The sequence below is a fragment of the Ruditapes philippinarum genome, unplaced genomic scaffold, assembly GCF_026571515.1.
Source record: "Ruditapes philippinarum isolate M1 unplaced genomic scaffold, ASM2657151v2 ctg1794_1_1_1_1, whole genome shotgun sequence".
Taxonomy (NCBI): Eukaryota; Metazoa; Mollusca; class Bivalvia; order Venerida; family Veneridae; genus Ruditapes; species Ruditapes philippinarum.
Window position 1 is genome coordinate 91295 of NW_026855931.1, and position 24344 is coordinate 115638.

A 24344-nucleotide genomic window follows, 5' to 3' on the forward strand; every position below is an offset into this window, starting at 1 on the left:
TGCAACTGTAAAATCAGTTTAAAATCACACTGCTGTGATGTGGAAGAACCACCAATACTAAAATTGAAATTCACTTTATCAAGTACAACATTTGCCCGCATATTTTCAACCAAAATGTTACAAAAATATTCATGATGATATTTAAACAGAAAACAGCTTAAATTTAGACGTCTATTACCGAGAGACACGAAAATCGAAATTCCGGAAAACATGAAATGGAGGCACGATATTATATCGTGAAATATGTGGTACGGGATACTTCGACATTGCAAGATCTTGTGTTACGATATCGTGCCTCGCTTCGTATGTCGTCGGAATGTCGCGTCTCGTCCGATTCTGCGAGACCTGATATCATAATTATGGCATTACCTGGATTCATTTAGGAACTCATGCACGTTGTAAGTGCTTTTTCAATGGCGGATCTAAAAGCAGCAGTTCTCGGAAAATGGCGATATTTATATATATATATTACATTCTGATGAACACAAAATACGTGTGGTGTGGTCTTTTCATTTTCTTCCTCAGATCATTTAAGCGCCTCCGTGGCCGAATGATTTCAAAACCCCTTGTTCCTAACCGCAGTAGGTTCAACACTCAATCGGGGCGTCGAACTATACAGGCGAGGAAGCCCGTCCAGGGTCCAAATGGAGAATACCTATCCGCGTGCGCACGTAAAATGTATCGCGTGTGCACACAATACTTATCCCTTTAGAACATAATAGCTATCGCGTGCGTACGTAATAGTATCGCGTGGCCAGGTAATAGTTATCGCATGCGCACGTAAAAAATAAAAAAAATTATATGTTCCCTTTATGCCGCCGTAGAAACTACCTTGTTGTTGCTTAGAATATATCTTAAATCATTTAAAAAAACCTTTCAGCATCGGAATGAAACGTGTACCAATAAATAACGATAAGAATGGTTTTGCTGTATATGTGTTTGGGTTCTGGATACTGCATTTGCAGAAACTTTCACTGTGACACGCAGAAGAGGGATATTCTTTAAGGTAATATATGACTCCAATGCAGCGGCAGGAAGTTATTGATTGACCGGAAGTGACATAAAAACGGTATTATAGAAAATACAGAAAACCCATCTGCCTTTTCGGACAATTACAATGTACTAAGCAGAAACAGTTTTCTTTTTAAGTAGAATTTTATGGAAGAATGTGAGACAAATGTTCTTCGAGTGTCCTTTCTATTGTATGTCGAACACATCCGTCTCATATCCAGTTTCTCGCAAATATGAATGTTTACAAGCACATCTGTCACACCTCGTGAGACAAATGTGCTCCGAGACAAATGTGCTCCTACAAAGCTATTCCTATAATCAAAAATGATAATTTAAACTCTGATAACCAAACTGTTAAAATGTCCGTAATTTTCTTATTCTATAAAATTAGAAAGTGTCCACTGTTTGAGATGTCATTTTATAAATTTATATCTACATTTACATACATGTAATGCAATTGTACGGCTTTGAAAGTATTTATGTGCTTCAATTGACAAATATACCGTTTATTTAAATTTTAATGCGTTTGGAGGTCCATATCCCAAGTTTCTGTAAATGAGACGCCAACATTAGACTGCTTATGTAGTCAGTTTTTGCATGCCCTACTGTAGTATGTCACAAATTTCTTTAATTAATACCGTGTTGCATGCATTAGATCATTACTTAATAATCAAAACCAACATTGATTGCAACATATTATTAATATTGGACATTTTATTCTGTTTATGTACAATATTCATGTCTGTTGAACTATAGAGAGATTCCATGTTACAACCAAAAGTCTTTGGCAAAACGAACAACATAATTTTACCGTTAAATTTCATATAGATTATTTACTCCAAGAGATATAGCTTTATACCCTTAACAAGTACAGGGGCAACGCGCTGTATTACAATTATCACACGCAATTCATTTAATTGATTTTTACTATGTAACATGTGCTTTAAGACATTATAGACGGCGGCTATTAGATATACATGTACATTTGTCCCTTTAGCAATGTGGAAAATTTTAGTTTTGGTTTTGTTTATTTGTTTTCGTTTTAACAAAATTACACTGTTTTCAGATTCTCTGATAAAAATAGCTTTTCTGATGTTAAACATGTCACCGAGCTTTAAGGAATTAAAATAAACGTTCAAATTAAGTAATAAGTAAGTGCATGTTTGAATATAGTATTATTTTTATTTTTATCATTTGTTTAATTAACCTAATAAATGACGTGTCAATGTGCCAGTTTATATTCTAATGATTGAAGTAGGACAGGTCGTTTCCCATTCTATGTAAATTATATTGATGTTCTAATTTCTGACCCCCTAGATTATGATTTTGTTATTCCCCCCGTTTTTATGAACACAGGAAATTATAATTTGTAACGTTTTGAAAAATATTCAACTGTAATAGAGAACAATTTTCAAGGCTGATTTTGTACATTACTTACATTTAGCGACAGCTTTGATGTGCAGCATCAGCATTTAATTTGTTTATTACTGCAATGCTCATTTGTAAATAATAATTGTGGTATTTCTCTAATTTTATTAAGTATTTGCAAATTAGTATTATCATTATTGGCTTCCCATAAACAGTGTAGCAATACCACGTGACCTGGACGTCATTTTCGGCATCATTTCCAAGACAAATATTGCTCGATTCGAAAAGGAAAATAGCCGTAAGTATGTTATTTCTGCGCCGATTTCTTTGGGAAATGCACCATTCTTCGGAGAAAAATATAAGCTTGCCATAGAATAGGTTTTTCCTTCAGTATATGAGCCGTTTTATCAAACACTTTGTATAACCTTGAAAGTTGCTTGTATACGAGCGGACTTCAGTTGCAAGCTATTGCGTTTTCTTGTGTTATCTGATCTACGCGATGATTTAAAAGTCGTGGTTACATCAACCGGGTGTACTGAAGGCAAAATCCTACTTAAATATGTTTATATTGCAATTATTTATGGCGTAAATCTGAACTTTTTCTTCAATTGACAATTAGCTATTGCACCAGTTCCAAGCCAAAAATTTGGACTACAGTTTAAAGCAGTTTTCAGAATTGGTTACAAATGCGAAGAAACATGAATTCCGTTCTCTTTCTATAATAACGACTATTCGTTATTTGGGAAACAAATTATGCCTTTGTATGCCCTCGTAAAAATACTGTTACTCGAGGTGTAGTTAAAACAAAGTTATAAACAAGTTATAACTACGCCTCGGGTAACAGTATTTTCCTCGGGATGATATTTTTACTGTTACCCACAAACCCATGTGTTTTTTATAGACTGTTAAGTTATTAAGTTACATATAAGAAATGTGTATAAATTTGCTGCATAAACCAGAAAAACAAATTAGCAAACATTTTCTTGCGGTATTTTTTATAAATTTAGAATATAAATTTTCATTTTCATTCAAACATACAGTTTTTGCTGTCAGATGTTGATATGTTTTACAGTTTTACTATGTCATTATCATTATAAACATTTCGTGTTACTTTTTACGATGTACAAAAGGAACAGAAGACATATTTTGTAAAAGTATTTTACTGTAGTTTTACATTCTTTTCTGTTGTTAATGAAAGCTATTACTATATAATCTTTAAGACTGTTTAGTGATGGCAGAACAACAAGACTTAGTTCAGCAACACAACACTGCTGTTTTAGAGAGCCTTGAAGCAGGAGATTTAGTAGAGTTCAGAAGGCGACTTTACTCACACTGGGCGGTGTTTGTTGGTATTACTTTTTTTTCTTTCGTTTTATTTCTAAGTGCTTGTTATGCCCAATAATTGGAAGACATGTGTTTTTGATAGCGTCCGTCCGTCCTTCCGTCCGAACTTTGTCAGGTCTATAACTTGATTGTGTAATAATTTGTGGCACAAGGGGCTAGTGTGTGATGTGCAACATCTACGTCTGCAGCTTAAAGGGCAATTTAACACTCTGGCTTTAAAGAACTTAATAAATGATACTGCACTGATGTTCATGCACCGCTGTTGCAGCTTAAGGTTGTTGACAAATTGCCTGCAAATATGTATGGCAAATTTAAAGCTGGCAAATTATTTATATTAAATAATCATTCTTTTTCACTTGTAACTCCAAACAAGGTTTTTAAATATTTTAACTCATTTAAATAGAGCTACAGGTCCGAATGATATTCCATCCCGTTTTGTCAAAGATGGTGCATCCATTATAGCAACTCATTGTACATGTTGTCAACTTAACACTGATACAATGTGATGATCTAAAATGTCTAGTGTTGTCCCTCTGTATTAGAAAAGTGACAATCTAATTGGTAATTATACACCTGTTTCAATTTTAAGTATTGTTTCCAAAATGTTTTAGAGTTGTTTATGACCAAGTTGATTATTTTTTTAAGGACAGGGGTTTGTGTTATCAGTTTCAGTCAGGCTTTAGAATCAGTTTGTTACATTACACTTGTTTGATTAATTTAACTGATTGTATTACATTTGAAATGAACAAATGCAGTATTGTATGCATGATACTTTAAGATCTACAATAGGCAGTTGATACAGTTGACTTCTCTATACTGCACAAGAAACTTCAAGCATATGTTATGACATTCTTAAACAGTTTGTGATGAGTTTGTTTCTTAACGATCAAGGTCACGCAAGGCTTTAAAGGTTCATAAATTAATAAATTAAAGGACATCGATAATAATATCAAGTCATCAATTATTTCATCCATCATAACTAGACATACTTATGTGACACATTACGAAAACTTGTTATATTCAAAGCCAAGGCCGACTATTTTGTATTTAATAGATGGTTGGTAAATAATGTCAAAATAGTATATGGATGTTTGTTTCTAGACATACTTTTGTCATTCTTTTGCGGATTTGTTTTTAAAAAATGGGCTAACTAAGAGCATGAGAAATTACTCGTTAATGTTTCTATATTATTGAGAAACATTTGTGATAACCTTGGGTTTGATGCAAGTCAAGGTCATGGTTCCTCTATTGACCCTGCTTGGGTGCGGTGTTGGGACAATTGTTGTCTGTTTCCAACGACAATTCTTGTTAAATCTGTTTGGGGCTGAAGTGGAATGCTAGATATATGCATTTTTTCAAACTTTCTTTAACAAAACTGAAATTGTTACATTCAAAGTAATAAATCTATTGTTCAAGGTCTTTTATGCTTTTTACATTCTCGTGTTACATTTCAGGCAATGAACAAGTCATTCACTTAACAGGTGATGGAGTGTCAAGTGAAAATATCAGCTCTGGTCCTTTGTTTTCAATCTGTGGTATATTTTATATAAATGCTATTGTCCGCGAGGATAACATTTGGGAAGTTGCAGACGGCCGCAAATTCTTCAGAGATAATAGAGTGAGGTATGGTCTTGATCAATATTAGTATAATTACTTAAAATCAGTTACAAGAAATAATAACCAATCATGGTAGTAACAGTATATAAATAACACATGGGTTTGTGGGTAACAGTAAAAATATCATCCCGAGGAAAATACTGTTACCCGAGGCGTAGTTATAATTGTTTAGAACTTTGTTATTCATGAATGTTTTGTTTTCATACTTGAGTACATCTACCGTAATCTTGAACATTGTTCAAAAGAAAAGCAGACCAAACCAAATATGACATTAACTCGAAATTCACATTGGCCTTGAAGGTCAAATGATTGTAATTTCACAACTTTTTTCTCTCTATATTCGTCTATAACACAACAGTCTATGTGACAAGACATATAAAAGAAGACATTGACCTTAATTTTACTTTGACAATAAAGGTTAAATTAGCGAATTTAGCTTAGATTTTTAATACCTTTGTTATTCATGTACGGATTCGATTTATACTTGTACAAAAAAAGTTAAAAAAAAACATTTGACAAAAGCGACATGTTGAATTATTCTGATATTACCATGACGTTAGATGGAGTTTTACCATGAAGGTCAAATTATTGAAATTTGCTTTAATTGTCATAACTTTGTAATATGTTTACGGAGTCGATTTATACTCGAAAAAAAAACATACAGGTAAATGACAAACTTCACATGTTGAAATTATCTAATATGACCTTGACTTTTCTATTTAGATATGTCAAGGTTTTGTGCATGTAAGGACGTCCGACATGACAACGGGACAACATACGGGGACAATGGCATATTAAAATGCCCCGAACCCCTTGAATTAAATCAAGTGCACCAATCTCACAGTCCAGCGACTAACTAGAATGTATGTTTAAAGATATGGTTTGAGTGACTTACACATATTACCAAATTTATGAATTTAATTTTGATCGCAAATGCAAATTGACAAATATACGAAACTTGCATCGTGTAAGTTAAAAAAATCACACATAGTAAAATAAAACTAAACATTTAACATTTTGTTAATTAAAATTAAACTGTCATGTAAAACACCGATAACTTATTTACTCATACATGTCATATAAATCAATTAATAGCTTCCATAAATTATCGCCAATAGTTTTATCTTTTTGGTCAAGAACATGAGTATCATAAATATTAACTTGCTTATCGTATCAGTTTAAATTAATACATGTACACTAGTATCCATGTATCCAAGAAACTTTTTAAATTTTTATAAATCGTTCAATACAATACATCTTGCTTCTCCACAAGTAAGTATTTATGAAAATGAGCTTCTGCCAGTCAGATCAATGAAGTGATCTTTGTCCACGTTATTGTTCTTAGGAAAGAGAGGAGATTTACACTTGACAAGGTCCATAGAATTCATGATATCTGAACTTTGAATCATATCAGTTTTCTATTTTTGAATTCACTTATACATCATTATAGCAAATAAGATTAACATAACATAGTAATTGTATCAGGTTTTTAGAGTTATCTTGTTCTTTACTCCAATCAAAAGCATACATAATACATTATTTGCTTTACACCTCCAAGACATAGGGTTTGCATTATAGGTGTAAGATGTGTAAGATGTATGTATGAATAATTGTATTGTGATATGCTTAGTTCTTTATGTATGCATCAAATAGAAATTTTAAATGTCATTGTGGACTGCCTACGTTCCTTTCTTACCTCTTCCGTTTCGAAGCGAAGTAGTTTCAAGCTATAAAAATGACTGAGTTGGTGCTGTTAAAATGTTGGGATTGTAAAAACATTGAATGTAGTCAATAACCCAAACAGTTCAAGAGTTTACCGTATTAAACCTGGGATACTTGCTTATCGTGATAATATTTAGTTGTAACACAAGGGACATTACTTTAAAAGCTATATAATTAGAGTCATGCCCATTTTAAACAAAACAATTTTTGTTAAAATTGCTTATTAAGTTGAATGATTTCAAAACCATCGAAGGTTATCATATGAAATTTGCTGACCACCATTTGCTAAGTTTACTGGGATGCATATTACTATATAAGCTATACATGTAAGTAGCGTCATATAATTTTCAAAACATGTATTGATACTTTCTTTCTTTTTTGTTTTTATTTTTATTCATTTTTTTTATAAATTATTGTAAGATGAAATGCGTTTTGCCAATCTTAATTTCTTTCTTCATCAAGATCCAAAACAAATTTTGATGCATCGATTCATTAATGGTCACTGGTAAGCAGGCTTCCGTGTACTTCCGTGTTATTTAAGGATTGCAGACATTGCTGAGAGTGAAGTTGGAGAAGCAACCTTTGTATTATTGAAATAATTGAAGATGACTTACAATTACCTTGATAATTGAGTATAGTGTAAATAAGAAGAAAAATCGGTCAAGGATAAACCTGAACTGCCTTTTATCGCAACATTTCTGTATCAACTTTGCCTCCAAACGAAAGGGCATAACGCACGTTAATTACGTTAAAATATTGATAAAACATGAAAATAATCACAGCTTTGTTTTAATTGATATAACAGGAAAATAGAAACTTTATTGCCATATACTATCATTATAAATTCCAAACTAGTTTCGCACCAATCTTTTGTCAGTTTTCTCTCTCTTTTTGTCCCACAAATTTCAGAGCAAAACAAGCATATGTGTACTTTTCATAAGATCATTAATTTTTTCCCTATCATGTATTGTCATTATAACATACTCTAAAGCAATAATGTGTTTTCTGTTAATAATATCATATACAATAGTTTCGCGATTATTTTAGTCATACTTGTATACGTCAATTTTCTGCCGCAAAACTTTAATTTATGACATTACCTGCTAAAACATGTTTTTTATGAACAGATTTTCAAAACTAAAATAAGTATGGTTAAATCTTTCTTAAATACAAATTATATCTATATTATATCGAACAATTATGAAAATTTAAAGTTTTCCCTTCTCCTGAACATTTGAAAATATGCACATAGACTAGTTTCTGCTTGAGCTCTCGATATCAAACTCACCATGTGTTGGCACTTGGGTAACCTATAAAGACTATGTACAGTTATTTGTGCAACTTCTTCTTCAATGTCATAACTAATGAACCACTACAGACTTTTGTAAGTCATTCACTGATTTCGATCATAATAAAAGGTCACTGTCTGAGGCCCATGGCTTAATCATCTATTTTGACAGAATAAAATGGCCTGAAGTGTACTGAATAATTTCTTGGTTAACATTTTGCATGTAACGTTTGCCTTCAAAACCACTGAAGGCGTTAACTTGCATTTTATACATTTTATAAAATTCTTAGGTCAAATACAGCTACCAACAATATAGAACATGATCAGACTGACTTATATGCCTGGTTACAGGCTTGTCACTTTTAGTGCAAGCGGATTAAGAGTCAACAAAGTTTTTCTTTTCATTAATAGTCCTTTCACAGCTGAGGAGATTGTAAGAAGAGCTAGGGCTAGACTGGGGGACATTCGCTTTCATGTTTTATGGAGTAACTGTGAACATTTTGCATCCTACTGTAGATATGATACTCATCAAAGTGACCAGGCGGTAAGTTATAGTACTGAAATTTAATCTTGTAATAAAGCATCCCGAATTGAAAACATAATTTCTTGTTTTCTTGGATGAATTTAACTTTAAGTCTAATGCCCTGCACCTCCAACACAAATACTTATTGCATGATTTCTTGATTAAACTTGGACCAAATTTTGAATCAATTTTTTTGAAAACAGAGTGAAAATATGCTTTGCAATTCCTTGATAAATATACATATATGATATATAATTATGCATACCTGCATTTTGCGTGGACCATGACAAAGACCTGCTTGATTTAACGAAAAATAATCGTCTATTTCATTGAGATGCAGGTCTGTCAGTCTGTAAAAATATGCGATCTATCTTTCTTCATTCTATAGGCAAGCACATTCATGCTTAATTTACAAACTTTCAGTTTTCAAAATTTTGAAATTTATATCATTTGATATAAGTTTACTTGTTTTTGATGGTCAAAATATGATGATAAAAGCTAAGATTGATGTATCTTATTTTCTACCATCATTAGCTCAACGTTAAAGCTTCTGTTTTGTGATATAATATCAGTATTGTGCCATTCTTCATGATCAATAATGTTTAATAATAATCATTAGGTAACACTCTACAAAAGGTACATAGATATACAATATTGTTTCAGTTTTCCATGGGCTAAAAAGACTTACAATGAAATCTTTAAAAATCTTCAACTCAGAAATTCCATTGTCTAAAATTAAATATTTCGCACCGACTGATCACTTTGTTTCCAGATTTGTATGGTCCTCATCAAAATAGCCCATGTTATTTTCATCCCCGAAAGTTTAAAACAATGTGCTCCCACACACCCCTATCTCTTAAAAGGCCATTTACTTTTAGAAAATACAAATGCAGACTTTAAATAATCCCTTACTTTTCATTGACTTGTATAGGATATAGCCTATAAAATATTTTTCCCATTTACAACAATGTTTATAGATTCGATATCTAAAACAAAGCATCATTTTAAAAAAAATAGTTTATTTTATTTTCCGAAAAACACGTCTTTTCTGATGTCAACGTAAAAGATGTACTCGATTGAAAAGAGCTTTGTTTCATGTTAAACCCTCATAAATAAAATTAATGCTATCGGGTCCACTACACTGCGTTGTAATCGAATCAACAACGTGAGCATTGTAATAATATTTTGTCAATTCTTTAATAAGCAGACAATATTTAACAATTTCAAAAAATTCAAAATAGATATTTTTTAAGTTTCATACATAGTTACGATGCAATGTAATGTCAGTACATACGACACAATGTAATGTCAGTGTATTTAGGGATAGTTTTGCACATATTTGTACACGTTTAAATCAAAATAAGTGAAAAGTGACGTCCACTCTTCAAACTGTACATGATTGTTTCCCTAACTGGCACCGTGTGCGTGTAACAAGTTGGACGAGCACATATGTGGGCTACTGTCTCACAGAGCATTTCCAGTAAAACATAAAGCATTATTCAGTCATAAACTAGTCGAGAAATGCAAACGGCATTTTTTTCAGGGCTTCTGTGATGAATACTCCATAACTGCTGCGGTGGGCGAAAGCTATGGCCAGTATTATTTTAGGGTTTTTTAAGAACTATTATAACTCATGCTATCAAGTTCAAAATTTGCCATTTCCAGAATGTCATTTAGATAGCATTTAAATAAGAAAATGAAGATCAGCAAGGCAAAGCAACGTTCAGGAGACCGTTCCACCACAATATCCAATAGCATCTACACCCGAATGGGCACTAAAATGGGCAATGACAAGCTGTCAAAGTCTTGTTGCAGAAAACAGTTTTAATGATTTGTTTTAACTATTCTGAATCTAGCATGACGTAGTGGACTTTTAGAAATTTTAAAGTCCTACTCAACCTGGTGTCAAAAATTTCATGCCCCTGAAGTCATGTTTGCTACATAACATTTTATAAACAGGTAACTCTACATTTCAATGCCTCCTGCTTAATTACTCTTATACAGCATGTGCCATTTTCCTGAGAAGGTCTACAACAGTCATCGTCATATAACCATAGTGTCAGCTTTTGCTCAGCTCCCTTAAGTATCATGAATATCATAGAATAAGATCTTGGTTAAAACTACATCCACTTAGAGCTTAGGACTTTGCCATGATGTATTGTTTAGCGAACCTCTATATCATGACATTATTGTTAAAAATGGTGCCCATCCTAATGTGAACTATTGCCTTGCTGCACTGAATTGTTTTTAAACTTTTCTGGCAATGAATTTAAGGTGAGCAGTCTAGGGCAGTTATGAACTTTTAAATAATATAATAAGATGTAAAACAATTCCCATTGACATGCAATTGTAATTTATCAATTTATTATTTCTGTATATTATAGGTATTTGTTGGTAGATCTATACTTGTAGGAGGTATTCTCGCTTTCGCTGTCAGTTTATATCGTGTAGTGCGAGAGTGAACAGAGACACTTTGTGATGTGGCATTTCTTTATTACAAACAAATTACAATCTAAGTTCGTACGCTCAACTCAACTATCTTCTTCAACTGGATTGCCCAGCTTTTATATCATATGGCAACAAAACATTTTGTTATAACGATTATTCATGTACTTACTTATAGTTGTAAATAGGAACTTTGATTAAACATCCTGACATATTAACCAACCAATGTGCATTTCTGTTATTTATATACTCTCATATTGTCAAATAACACAATTTAAATCTAATAGTAATGTTATGGTTAACGTTCCCGTTATGAAATAAAATATCTCGCCCTAAAAACTGTGTGCGACATTTGACTCATAAATATATATGATGATTTACTACATATGTAGACACATCATGAAGAACGTCACGAAATATGATTCTTGCCATAGGTTGCAGACTGCATAAACAAGTTATACATTTTAGAAGTAGTAGAAGACAACCATTAGAACACAATTATTTTAATGAAAAGCATAAAAAATACGAACTTTTTTAAGAGGAAAAAGACATAAAAACCTTACCTTTAGAAGATAACGCAAAATAATTTAGACTTTTACGTGCTTTGGGGATAAAATTCTTATTTTCAGAAAAGGAGGCATTAAATATTTGAATTTTCTTAAAATTGTTCAGCAAAATAAGTTAATGTGCATTTTTAATGTTTGTGAAATAATACTAAAGAATATAATATGTCTTTGTTGCAATTCTAATTGCATTCGGTCTTAAAGATGTCAAAAGTTTAATTTTTAATCCATTTGCGCAAAACGGAGGGTGAATTATAGGAATGGCCTCCGTCTGTCAGTCAATCCGTTCTTCCGCTTGTCCGTCCGTAACACTTTCGTGTTCGCTCCATACCTTTTAAACTGCTGTAAAATAATTTGATTATAAATTGTTATAAGTGATCAACCTTATGAGACGATGTGCAAATAATAATGTACAATAATTGGGTTGCTATCCCAAAGGTCAAAGTCAAACTTAGAAAGTCTAAATTCCGTGTCCGCTCCATAACATTCAACTGCAATGTTTTTAGAATAACTTTGCAGAATAAATAACCATTATGAAAAGATATGCAGAGCACAACAACAAAGTCACTACCCACACGGTCAATGTCACCCTCAAAGGTCCAATGTTAAAACATCTAGTATGTTTCGTGTCCGCTCTGTAACTTATTAACAATAAAGGTTTTTAAATGACTTGGCAGAAATGACCACCATGACATAATCTGTAAAGCGCAACATCTAGGTTGTTACTGCCAATATACATCCAGGTTGCTACCCCGATGGTCAAGGTCACATTTAAAGGTCAAATGATAAAGTCCACATTTTCTTGTTCGCTCCTTAACTTCTAAACTACTGAAATTTTTTAGAAATGATTTCACAAATGGTTATCATAATGACATGATGCGTGGAGTGCAATATTCAGGTCGTTACCCCAAGGTCTAGATCACACATAAAGGTCAAATGTTATAAGTCAACAATTTTGTGTTTTCTTCATAACATTTTAACTACTGATTTTAATTTGAATTACTAGTCCATTTGTTAATTGGCACAAACGATCACTATCGTCACCTACAGAGAGCACCATTCAGATGGCTACCCAAAGGTCAATGTTATAACATAACCAGCACTATTGTAATTCCCACCTTAATGGTTTGTAAAACATGAAAACTATAACAAAAAATACATTAGAGTAACAATAAAAGTATTCTAAATTAAAACAGAAACAGAGTAACAATATAGTATTCTAAATTAAAACAGGACATATCACTAGAGCCCACGGAACAGCAATTTTGCGTAAAGCATGATGCAACCAAATAAGTAAGAAACTTGTCAATATATGAAGTCTAACCCGTGATTACTAAGACCTTGACCTATAAATTCAAACACAATAAGATGATTTACAAAGGTTTCAACGCTCTAGATATGGAAGATAATCACTGATAATAGGTCAATAACTGAATCAGACTTTCGTGATGAGCAAATATGCTTATGATATGCATGGCACAACGACAAGGTCGTGGTTGGTTAATGGTCAAGAAGTACACAGTCATACCCGCTGCGAAAGGAATTTAGCTGTCCTTCAGATTGCATTGAATTTAATTTATTTGAACAAATACGAAATATTAACAAAGTCCACGAATCTTTGGATAACACCTCGTATATCTGAATTTAATGTATACTTGTGCATATATACAATCCAGATATCATTACTTATAGTATTAATACACTTCTAATATTACATGTATATATTTCTTTATTTATATAAAACTTCTTTTTGTTTTAATTATATAATTCTGTAAAATAGTGTTTGAAGTATTGTACAAAATACCATGAATTGTTAAATACTGTTATTATATATGATTTTTGTTATGATTTATATCGAAATGTAATTCGTTTTTATTTTTTCTTCATCGATGCAGCTATTTTGCGGAATTAAATTGGGTAACCGTCATTTTTGTGGGTTTTTATGGATATTATTTAAAGATTTATGAATTTGTTATACTGTTGTTTATCTTATTAAAAGAAAACATTTTGTAACTGATATTTGATACATATATTTTTTAAAATATTTATTTTAAAGTTTATTCAGTATGGTATTTTATTTTTTGCTAATTAGATAGGTAAATATTTTGTACCATTTTAAACCTGTTTCATCTAAAAAAATTCTATTATTAGTAATGGATAGCTTACTAAGCGAAAATTAACTAACATTAAGATATTCATGTTGTCATCTTAGTGCAGTAAAATGTTAAGTCTTTGTAAATTTATAAGTTCCTTTAACTTATGAGAGCTTGGGTGGTTAACATAGTATATTTGAATATATTTCTTTCTATCATTAGAAAATGTGTGCATTCAAAAAGATAATGCACACATAAAGTAATACTGTGAATAAACCACAATTATCTCCCTTTGTCATCTTCCAAATTTCAGCTAATATAAATTTGACTATAATACATGTTATAAAGATAATGTAAGTGACAAGTAGCTGTATTAATTTTGTGATGCTTTTCAGATGTCTGAAGTAACTACTTAAACATAGGCTATTATTTGTCAAGTATGATAATTGTTAATTGGTAAAAAAAGTTGTTTTCTTCTGTTGTCATTTATTTTAATATTGTACATGGAAGCAAATTGAGGTTAGTTTGTAGAATTTTTATACTTAGGATCTCAAATGGGATGTTTCCATTTTGACACAGAAGTGCTTTTATTTTTATTTCCTAAATGTTTTAAAATTTTTGTTATTGCTGATTAATATCATGATATTTTTTTTATTGTGTAAATTTTGTGTTTAAGATGGCATTTGTTGATTAATATCATGGTAATTTTTTATTGTGTAAATTTTATGTTTAAGATGGCATGTTCAACTCACAATTGATATTTACTGGAAATAATTACTTTATTATGGTAGTATGTGCTTTGTTGTTTCTTCAAATTGAGACATATGGAAACCCTTATATTATGCCCATTACAAAATATGCTTTGTTAGTACCATCCTATTACCTTTATTGAAATCTTACAAAAGCATAATTATCTTTAGCCCCTTTATCTTTTAATGTAGTACTGCATGTTTTTCATTCTTAAACTTTATAGAAAAAAGCTTGCTATTTCATTCTGAAATTATAAAGTGAAAGTAATGCATTAGCATTGTTAGACATGGCACTTGCTAGCCCCCATTCTTATATCTGATTTATTTACATAAATAGATTTTTAACATAAGTTTTAATATATCTTTAAACAGTCTGTATGACCTGTTATGTTGTGATATAAAGATTCTGTGATGTCTTAAATTGTTTATCTTAATATGGAACAGATTTTTGCATTTGTATTTGTTGTATATTATTTTTTTACCTTTTCTGAGCATTTAAGGGTCATCATGACCCTCTTGTTATTTACAGAGTAATTGTTTTCTATTTAAGTAGCAATATTTAATCAATATGTATATGGAGGATATCAAATTTTGTGAACAGTCAATGAAATTTAAGCCGTGTTATGTTACTATAAAGCATAGATAAGTCATTAGGTGATTATAGGGGAAAAAGCACTGTCTTGCTACTATTCTTTTAGCAACTGCACGTTCATGGGTGTTTCTGCTATACAGATTATGTAGTGAACTTCAATTTTTTTCCTAAACCCACAAGTCTGGTTTCAAACAAACCTTAGGGCTCAGGACTTTCAATTATGTTTGGCGACTAAGATAAATAATTGAACAAAACTGATAAAATCTTTTTCTCGAGAATCACAATGCTTACAGCTTTGTGATTTTACATGCAGCATTACCTAGGTTTAATAAATCACAGACCCTGTGGTCACATTAACTTTAAAAATCATCTTCAGGACTGCTAGGTTTAGTGCTTTGACATTTTGCATCAGATATTGTCTTGTTAATCTCAACAAAGAATCTTTGAAACATGGACCATAGGGCCAAATCGTCCCCATATTTTGTGCTTATTGTGCATGTATATGAGATACTTGTTGTATTTTAAAGAGAAACTTGTACTTTGACATTTTGCATGTAGCAATACCTAGTACACCTGTACACCTGTACAAAGTTTGTTTAGATCAAGACCTTAGGAATCAAGTTTGTCAACCCCTGATGTCAAAAGGACAAAGTAATAAACCTTTTTATCTTGATAATTCAGATACATCCAACTTATGATACACCTGAACAACGTTTTTCATTTTATGATATTTTACTTTGAGCCCAATATGAACGTTGTGGTCAAAGGGAAAATTTATTTATATTTAAAAATGATGTACATGTACTTTGTTATGAAGGCCAGATATTCATTTGACATGCTTAATAACAGCCTAACTTATATTCAGTATTGACCATTAGATCTACTGGTCAATGATCAAGTGTTCAAGTCTTCATAACTTATTGGTTTATACAGTGAAATTTGTATTTTATTTATAGATACATATGATAACCATTTATTTTGTTTCACATGCTGAAATATTTCCATTGAGTTCTATTTGAGGAAGGTGATTGTTAGATGAGTCTTACTTTTATTTAATTTTATATGATGTAGTGGCATTTATTTTGAACGTTAGCAGTCTTGCTATCATATTAATGCTTTTCTTATAATTACTTCTCTGTTTTACATAGGTAAATTTTAAAGTCGTTGTTTTGTGACATTAATGTATAATGTTGTGGTGTTTATTCTATTATAGTTTCCTGTATATATTTTATTATATTGTCCTCTATTTTTAAATGTGTTGTTAATTTCATTTTGGATGAAATGGGTTGTTTTATGCATTAAACCAATGGAGTGCTATTTTGTTTTCTTTTTATACCCCTGAACCAATTTCGACATAAATATTGTTATACATCTGACCATCCATATGTTGGCAATCTCGTATCTTTTAAATTAAAACTACTTGGCAGCAATGTTAACCATCATGAGAGGATATGCAGGGCGCAGGTTTAACCCAACTCATGCCAATGTCACACTTTGTCATTTTGTATGAATTTCAAAATTCTGATAGAAAGAATTAAAAACGTTTGCTCAGAAATATGACTCATAATCGGGCGATTTACAGAACATGGGTTTGGGCTTCCCGAGATCGAAATTGCCCCACCCCTCGGATTACTTGATTTATAGAGACACACACAGGAGAAATCATTTAAATATAAATGAATGAAATTTCAGTGCCTAGAGTTCAGATATTAAGCATATTGCATTGCCTCATTAACCTTTACAAAACTGTAATGAAACATGCATATGGGTGTCCCAGAAGTCACTTGGTGTGTGTAGACATGGTATGAATCACATTTGCATTTGAGTGAAACTTCAATGCCCAGAACTTATAAATTTGGCATGTAACCTCATTACACATGATCCTCAAGTCAAAGTTAGCCCTGCCCTGAGACTCACTTCCTTTATGTAGACTTATGTTTAGGAAAACACACATCTTATCTTTGTGTAGATAGCTACTTTATCCAGTGTTTCTATGTTTGACACAAAGCATTGCCTAGTAGACGTCCATAAAAGTTCTATGATATAATCATCCACCTAGGTTAAAAATGCACCCACCTGGAGTTCGGGATTGACCAAAGTAGTTGTACACTTGTGTAGATTTAAAATGTAAAAAGTTACTTGTGCGTTTTCCTTTCCCGTAATATACGACACTTTTATAGTGTCACTCTTGTGAAATTGACTTAAGATTTAACTTACACGATCAAGTGATTAATGTTTTTTTTACACGATCAAGTGATCATGGTTTTAATTTCATTAATTATAGAACAGAACAGAACATATACTTTATTTCTGACTTGGGCTCAACACCCATCATCATAACATACATATACATGTATAATTATTACAATGCATGCGTCAAGAATCATATCATAACAAATTCAATCAGTCATATTCAAATATTATGACATAGCTAACATATTGATTGAGAATGCCAAAAATAAATTTCTACATTAATAATATCATATTGATATGCTAATCTACCAAATTATCTCGTCTTTCAAATGCTTTAATACAAAATAATGCTAATTTTCTAATAACCAATTTTCTATCTGCGTTTAACAATTGTATGAATTTATTAACAGTAAAGTATCTTGAAATGTACATACTTGTAAAATCACTATAAATTGGACATATTAATATAAAATGAAATTCATCCTCTATATCCCCGGACGTACATAATGTGCATTTTCTCTGACTTCTTTCAATACCCCTGTGTCTTCCAGATTCAATAAGTAGTTTATGGGAACTTAATCCAATTTTTGCAAGAACTGATCTGTATTTTGCATTTTCTAATAATTTAAGATAAATAGACCTTTCATATTTAACTTTAACATTTGAATACAGTTGCAAGGAAGAGCATAACGCCATGTCTGCTCGCCATTGGGTTACATATATATACCTGAGACGTGATCTGAATACTGGTATAAAAATTTTAATATTAACCGATTCTGGATATAACCATACTTCGGCAAATCCAGCGTTTTGTAACATGTCTCGAACTTTTGATGACCAGTTGACAACATTTGAGTTATTTGATATATCATTTCTTTGAGAACTTAGAATAGTTGTTAAAATACAGTTTTGACTCTTATCGCCGTGTAACTTTAACCAATATTTTGCTATCCTAACATATCTTTCAATATACAGAGGAAATCTACCTAGTTCAGAATACAATGATAGAGTGTTTGTTGACATTTTAACATTTAATAACCATTTACAAAATTTTCTTTGCACACGTTCAATATTTTCTGCTTTATTAAAGCCCCATACTTCACAATTATAATTCAAAATAGATAAAACATACGCATCGAACAAATTGAACATTATTTCTATAGATATATCTAACTCTTTTGTAATGTTAAGTAAAGAGTTCATTGCCCTTAAGCCTTTTCCACTAAGGGTATTTGTTGCTGGTACAAATGAACCGCCACTAGAAAATACAATTCCTAAATAATTAAAGTTTTGAACAATTTTTATATCAATTCCGTCATATGACCATTTGAACTCTCTACTTAATTGACCGCCTTTTCTAAAAACAACAATTCTAGTTTTATCAACATTTACAGTTAAATTCCATTTTTTGCAATACAATTGTAAATTATTTATATTGTTTTGTAGACCTTCTTTGGATTCAGAAAAAAGAACGGCATCATCCGCAAACAACAACAAATACATAGATATCTGGTCTAGTGTAATGCAAGCATTTGGGTCTTCTTGTAAAAACATTTCAATATCATTCAAAAATATAGAGAACATGATCGGCGAGGTGATCTCCCCATGAAAGAGACCTACATCACAGCTGAAAAAATCTGACAAACTATTTAAATGTCTTACACAAAGTTTAACATCTTCGTACATTGACCGTATAATAGAGAACAGTTTTCCGTCCACCCCGGTCTTTATGAGCTTATACCAAAGGTAATTTCTGTCAATTAAGTCATACGCCTTTTTATAATCCACAAAACAACAAAAAAGAGCTTTTTTTTCGTTCTAAATTGTCTTTCTATTAAAGCATTTAATATAAAAATAGGATCAATAGTACGTAATTCGGTTTAAAACCGAATTGTGCGTCTGTCAAAGTTTTCTGTGTTTTCAGCCCAACGTTTCAATCGTTCAGATATGATAACTGTAAACAATTTAGCAAAACAGCTGATCAATGTTATTCCTCTATAATTATTCGGGTCAGACGAATCACCTTTTTTATATATTGGTATTATTACTCCTGTTGACCAGCTACGAGGAAACACTTTTGTATTTAATATGTGGTTAAACAATAATTCAATTGAACGTGCCGTTACAAATACACTTTCTTTGAAATATTCATATAGGATATTGTCTAATGAACACGCCTTATTACAACCGAGTTTCTTGGTGGCGGATATTATTTCCTCTTTTGTGATTGGTTGATCCAGTTCAGCGAAGGAACTTCCATAGGAGTCTGGGGCTGTATCAAATTGCGACAAAAAGTCATTACATTCCATATTTTCACTAAGCATTGTATTAGAAGACAAGTTTTTGAAATGATCATAAAATTCTTCAACAGTTATATTTTCACCATTTGGATTTGAAGATTTCTTTTTAAATGTTTTCCAAAAACTCTCGTGGATTTTTTTCTTCTCATATCATTCATTTTTTACCAACATTTTTATTTAAAGCTTCTTTTATGCTTTTTTACAAGTGTTTTTGTAATCACGTTTCTTTTCATGGCAGGGTATTTCTAGTGCTTTTTTTTTTTTCTAAATTATAGTCATAAATTGCCTGTAAATAACTTTCTCTCTTTAATTTACATTCATCACTAAACCATTTCTTCAGATTTGAGTCATTATGCACACAATAATTATTTCGTGCAACTGATTTAGTTTCAAAAGTACTGTTTGCCTTTATCGTTTAAAAAGTCGTGAAAGTCTTAGTTAATGTATCGGTACTATCTCCGTTGTTTATTTGCTCTTGTAAAATAGTTTCTATGTTTTGTATATCATGTGATACGTCATTTATAAATGCATCCCTTTGTGATGGTTTCCATTTATAAGAAATAGTTGGCTCCTTTTTTATCGTACTTGGAATCGAGTTAACTTTGAATGAAAATGACATCGGGGCATGGTTAGAAAATTCATTGAAATCATGCACATAAAAATCGGCTAAATCTTGAAAGTTTAACTGTGACGTCACCAGATAATCGACCACGCTTTCCCCGTTATATGTCATACAGGTAAATTTGCTTATGCCTTTTATCTCTATACAATCTACCATTAACTACCCGAAAATTGGTTGATTTACAAAGGTCAAGTAAACGATCGCCAAAGCGATTTGAACCAAAATCACAAGAAGTCCGTGGCAAATATGGGTCAATCGTATAAATATCTGTTTGTCCTATATGTCTATCATATGTTATATAATCACTTTTCTGGCCAATGCGCGAATTAGTGTCTCCAGTAATGAATATTTTTCCTTTATTGCTAAATATATTTATATCATTTTCAATGTGCCTATAAATATCTTCATCGTACCTATCATGAATCGGGGAATGTTCTGGTGCAATGTATACAACTGCTAAATAAATGTCATTTTCTATGTGAAAAAAATTATATCAAATTTACTGGAATGGAAATTAATGGTACACAAACAAATAGTTAAAAATTTGCTTAGAAACAACCCTATTCTAGGATCAAATAACAAAACAAATACAAAAAAATCACGTTATTTAAAAAACATTTAGTATAGATTGTTCCAAAACATATTAAAACAAAACATAAAAAAAACAATCATAGCTTTTACTATGCTGAAAATACAAAAAAAAAAAAAAAACATGGACAGGGAATCAGAAAAAAATTAAACCGTAGTCTACCTTATTACGCTATAACGCGTTGTACAACTGTTTCATAGATAATCACATCTTACTGCCTACATCTTACATCGTTTGAAGATTAACTAATGCATTGTGTGCATTGACCCTATAATCTGCATGCGATTGACAGGTTAATAAAACCAAATAATATAATGTACCAAATATATTCTTACAATCATTATCAATTTAAAAACGCCGTTGTAATCAAATACGAATTTATCTCAGAAGGTATACATTTTGTACAACCATATTTTACTTTTATATCTACTTTACTGTTGTGTTTTTACACGATATATTTGAATAATCGATCTATTCTGTTTTAATAACCTTACTTCACTGTATCGAGGTCATTCCAAAACGGGTCGATAATTGCGCAATACGTTTGTTTGGGTTTTTTGAAATATTTTTACTATATTTAAATCCAACGGCATTTCTGCTTTCGTTTATACAAGTCATTGAAAAGAACTATATAGGACTGTACATGACTTATTAATTAAGATATAGAGTATATGATATATTTTTGTTTGGAAAATCACCAATATTAACCAAGTAAGTTTATTTTATTTTATTTATTTACTACCTGTTTTGCGTGTACGTTACGCAGTATCTATAGATTTTATCATAACAAAATATTTAAGAAAGGACAATATTCCATAATTACAATAATTGTGGTACCGCTTTCGATAGATTATGCATATTTAAATGAATTTTCTTAAATATGAAGTTTATTCCTTCCATTTTCACTTAAACACCGGTTCGAGAAACAATAATAATTTGTTTCAGAACTACCATGGAACCTCGCCTTTCCAGAATTGTAATGACCATTTAAATTATTTTGATAAGCATCTTGTTTGTCTGCTTTTCTGGTTTTACGTAAATTTTAACAGAAAATGAATATATCTCAATCATTGTGAATGATTTGTGTCGTATTTTCGCTCCGCGGAGCGTCAATGAAAACACAAAAATAAGACAAAGTGGGCATTTTGTCGAACTTTTGCTCCGCGGGGCACAAGTCGAACACACTATCACTCGACATATCAAAGGCGAAGTTACGACACATTTTAGCTTCGTGTCCTTCGACTTTATATTATAACAATATCAATAATAAACCCTACTTTTTTATTTTATCTATATCATGTATATATTTTAAGGACACATATAGCAACTAAGAACAAGAGCTCTGCAAATTTGTTTGACCCGTTGACAAAAGTTCACCAAAAATTAAAAGGAATTTTTAGTTCGACTTTTTTCGAAGATCATACTTTTTTATTTTATGGTTCATTCTTAACCACATCAACCCATTAAACAAGACCTACAAGTATAACATAACAAACATTGATCTTCATTTATAAATGGGCATTCAAACTTAAACTAAACAGTATTTTGGGATAGACAGGCCTTGTTCTTCACTCATAAATGGCCTTGACCTTGATAGTTAAATTATCGAAATTTTCTTTTTTTCGCTATAACTGTTCTTTGTTATTAATGAATTGGTTGACTCATATATAGACACAATATTCTTTTGGATACAACCTTCAGGATTATAAAACTCAAATTGACCTTGGATCATTTATGAAGGAAGGTTAGATATTAAAAAAAAAATACTGAATCATTGCTATAATTGACTGCAACATAACAATTAATAATGGATCGTATTAGTGCTAAGATAAAATAACTTTTGAACCAGACTTTCTAACAGCTTGAACTAACCTTGACCATTTACTTTAAATGACCTTAACCATCAAGATCAAATTGTCATAATATTGTTATTTCTATACGGATTTTATTTGCAATTTGAAAAAACAAGACTTGTAACAAAATAAACGTATTTAATAATTTAGATGTGGCATAGACCTTGATATTGACCGTCATTTTGATCGTCAATGTCAAATTATTTAAATTATCTTATACTTTCCTCTAGCTATGAAATTAAAATAAAATGTTGATATTAACTGACATAGATTTTGACAAAGTTACCTACTTACTTGTCCTTTCAATGTACATGTACAGTATGAAATTTGTACCATGTGCACAGTGTTTTACATGTAAAGTTAAACAAGAGCTGACCTATATTTTGATGATGTGACCTACTTTTTTGTTCTTTGATGTACAGCTTTCAAATTTGGAACATATGCACAGTTTGAATGTAAATTGATCTTTGATACTTTTAAGAGGTCTACTAGGCAGTATGATGCCAAATATATAATGATGCTCTGAACATTATAGGTTTTGATGCCTTTCATTATATATCATATACTATATACTATATACTACATATGGCATGTGACCCCCAGGACGGCCAATTTCTCCAGACACGTTAACTGTATTTTTTATAAAAAGAATATATATTGTCAGTAAGAATGTTCAGTCACTTGTTAAGTTCATTTTAACCCTTTTTATTTAATAAATCATAATTACTTGTAATTTAGTCAAATACACATAATTAAATGTAAATTTATAGACCAACGGGTCATCGAATATGAGATAGTTACTACAAATGTTACACTTTATACACTGTAGCATTATATCTAGGTTAGTAAATTCACTGAGCCGATGACAACACAAATATACTTCTCGCAAGAACTTCTGAACACTTTAACGTGTCATATGACATTTTTATGTTATTTAAGCGGAGTACTCATGGAATAGGTGTTCCACTTTTGTGTTGTACGAGTTCAGAAAAAGTACTAACTCGGGGTATCTTATGGCTGGCATTTTTAATCATGATATTTCGATTGTTTGTCCAGGCGCCATTTAAGAACCGACTTTTGACCTGCTGCCTTGCCTTGTAAAAGAGAGACAAACATATCTGTGTTAAGGATTCGTTGATAAATACACTCGGATAGCCCTTACTTTTCAAGCCAACTCTAGCCTTATACAGGACGTTTCTCGCTCTGTTCAAGACGTTGGTTCGATTTAAAAAGTCTAGAAAAAATGAATAAAAGTTGATAGCGTTCAATTAAAAGATATATTAAATTTAAAATAGAGAAAATAAGAATCCCTAAAGAAAGCCCAAACACGGCATAATTGAAAATGTTGCAGGCTCGCTTTGATTGAGCCTGTTCATGGACGGTACTGGAAAGTGCAAGTTACCGTCCACGCCCCTAGCACCGGCTTAAGCCCACGGTGACGGTTTGTTGATTAAAAAAGATGCTACTTATCA

General features: G+C 31.5%; 1 protein-coding gene across 1 annotated transcript; it reads left to right on the forward strand.

The window, feature by feature from the left end:
* The first annotated feature begins 3610 nt into the window (after positions 1–3610).
* Positions 3611–11335, forward strand: LOC132744897 (phospholipase A and acyltransferase 2-like). Its single transcript, XM_060733691.1, has 4 exons — positions 3611–3728; positions 5178–5346; positions 8762–8894; positions 11258–11335. The coding sequence occupies exons 1-4, from the start codon at positions 3611–3613 to the stop codon at positions 11333–11335; spliced, it is 498 nt and encodes a 165-aa protein (XP_060589674.1).
* Positions 11336–24344: the final 13009 nt, after the last annotated feature.

Excerpts from the sequence above, each read along its gene's own strand:
- LOC132744897 (XM_060733691.1), top strand. The coding sequence starts at position 3,611 with ATGGCAGAACAACAAGACTTAGTTCAGCAACACAACACTGCTGTTTTA. Across the intron at positions 5,347-8,761 it reads TTCAGAGATAATAGAGTGAG|TCCTTTCACAGCTGAGGAGA; the intron begins GTATGGTCTTGA and ends TTTCATTAATAG. Across the intron at positions 8,895-11,257 it reads CTCATCAAAGTGACCAGGCG|GTATTTGTTGGTAGATCTAT; the intron begins GTAAGTTATAGT and ends TGTATATTATAG.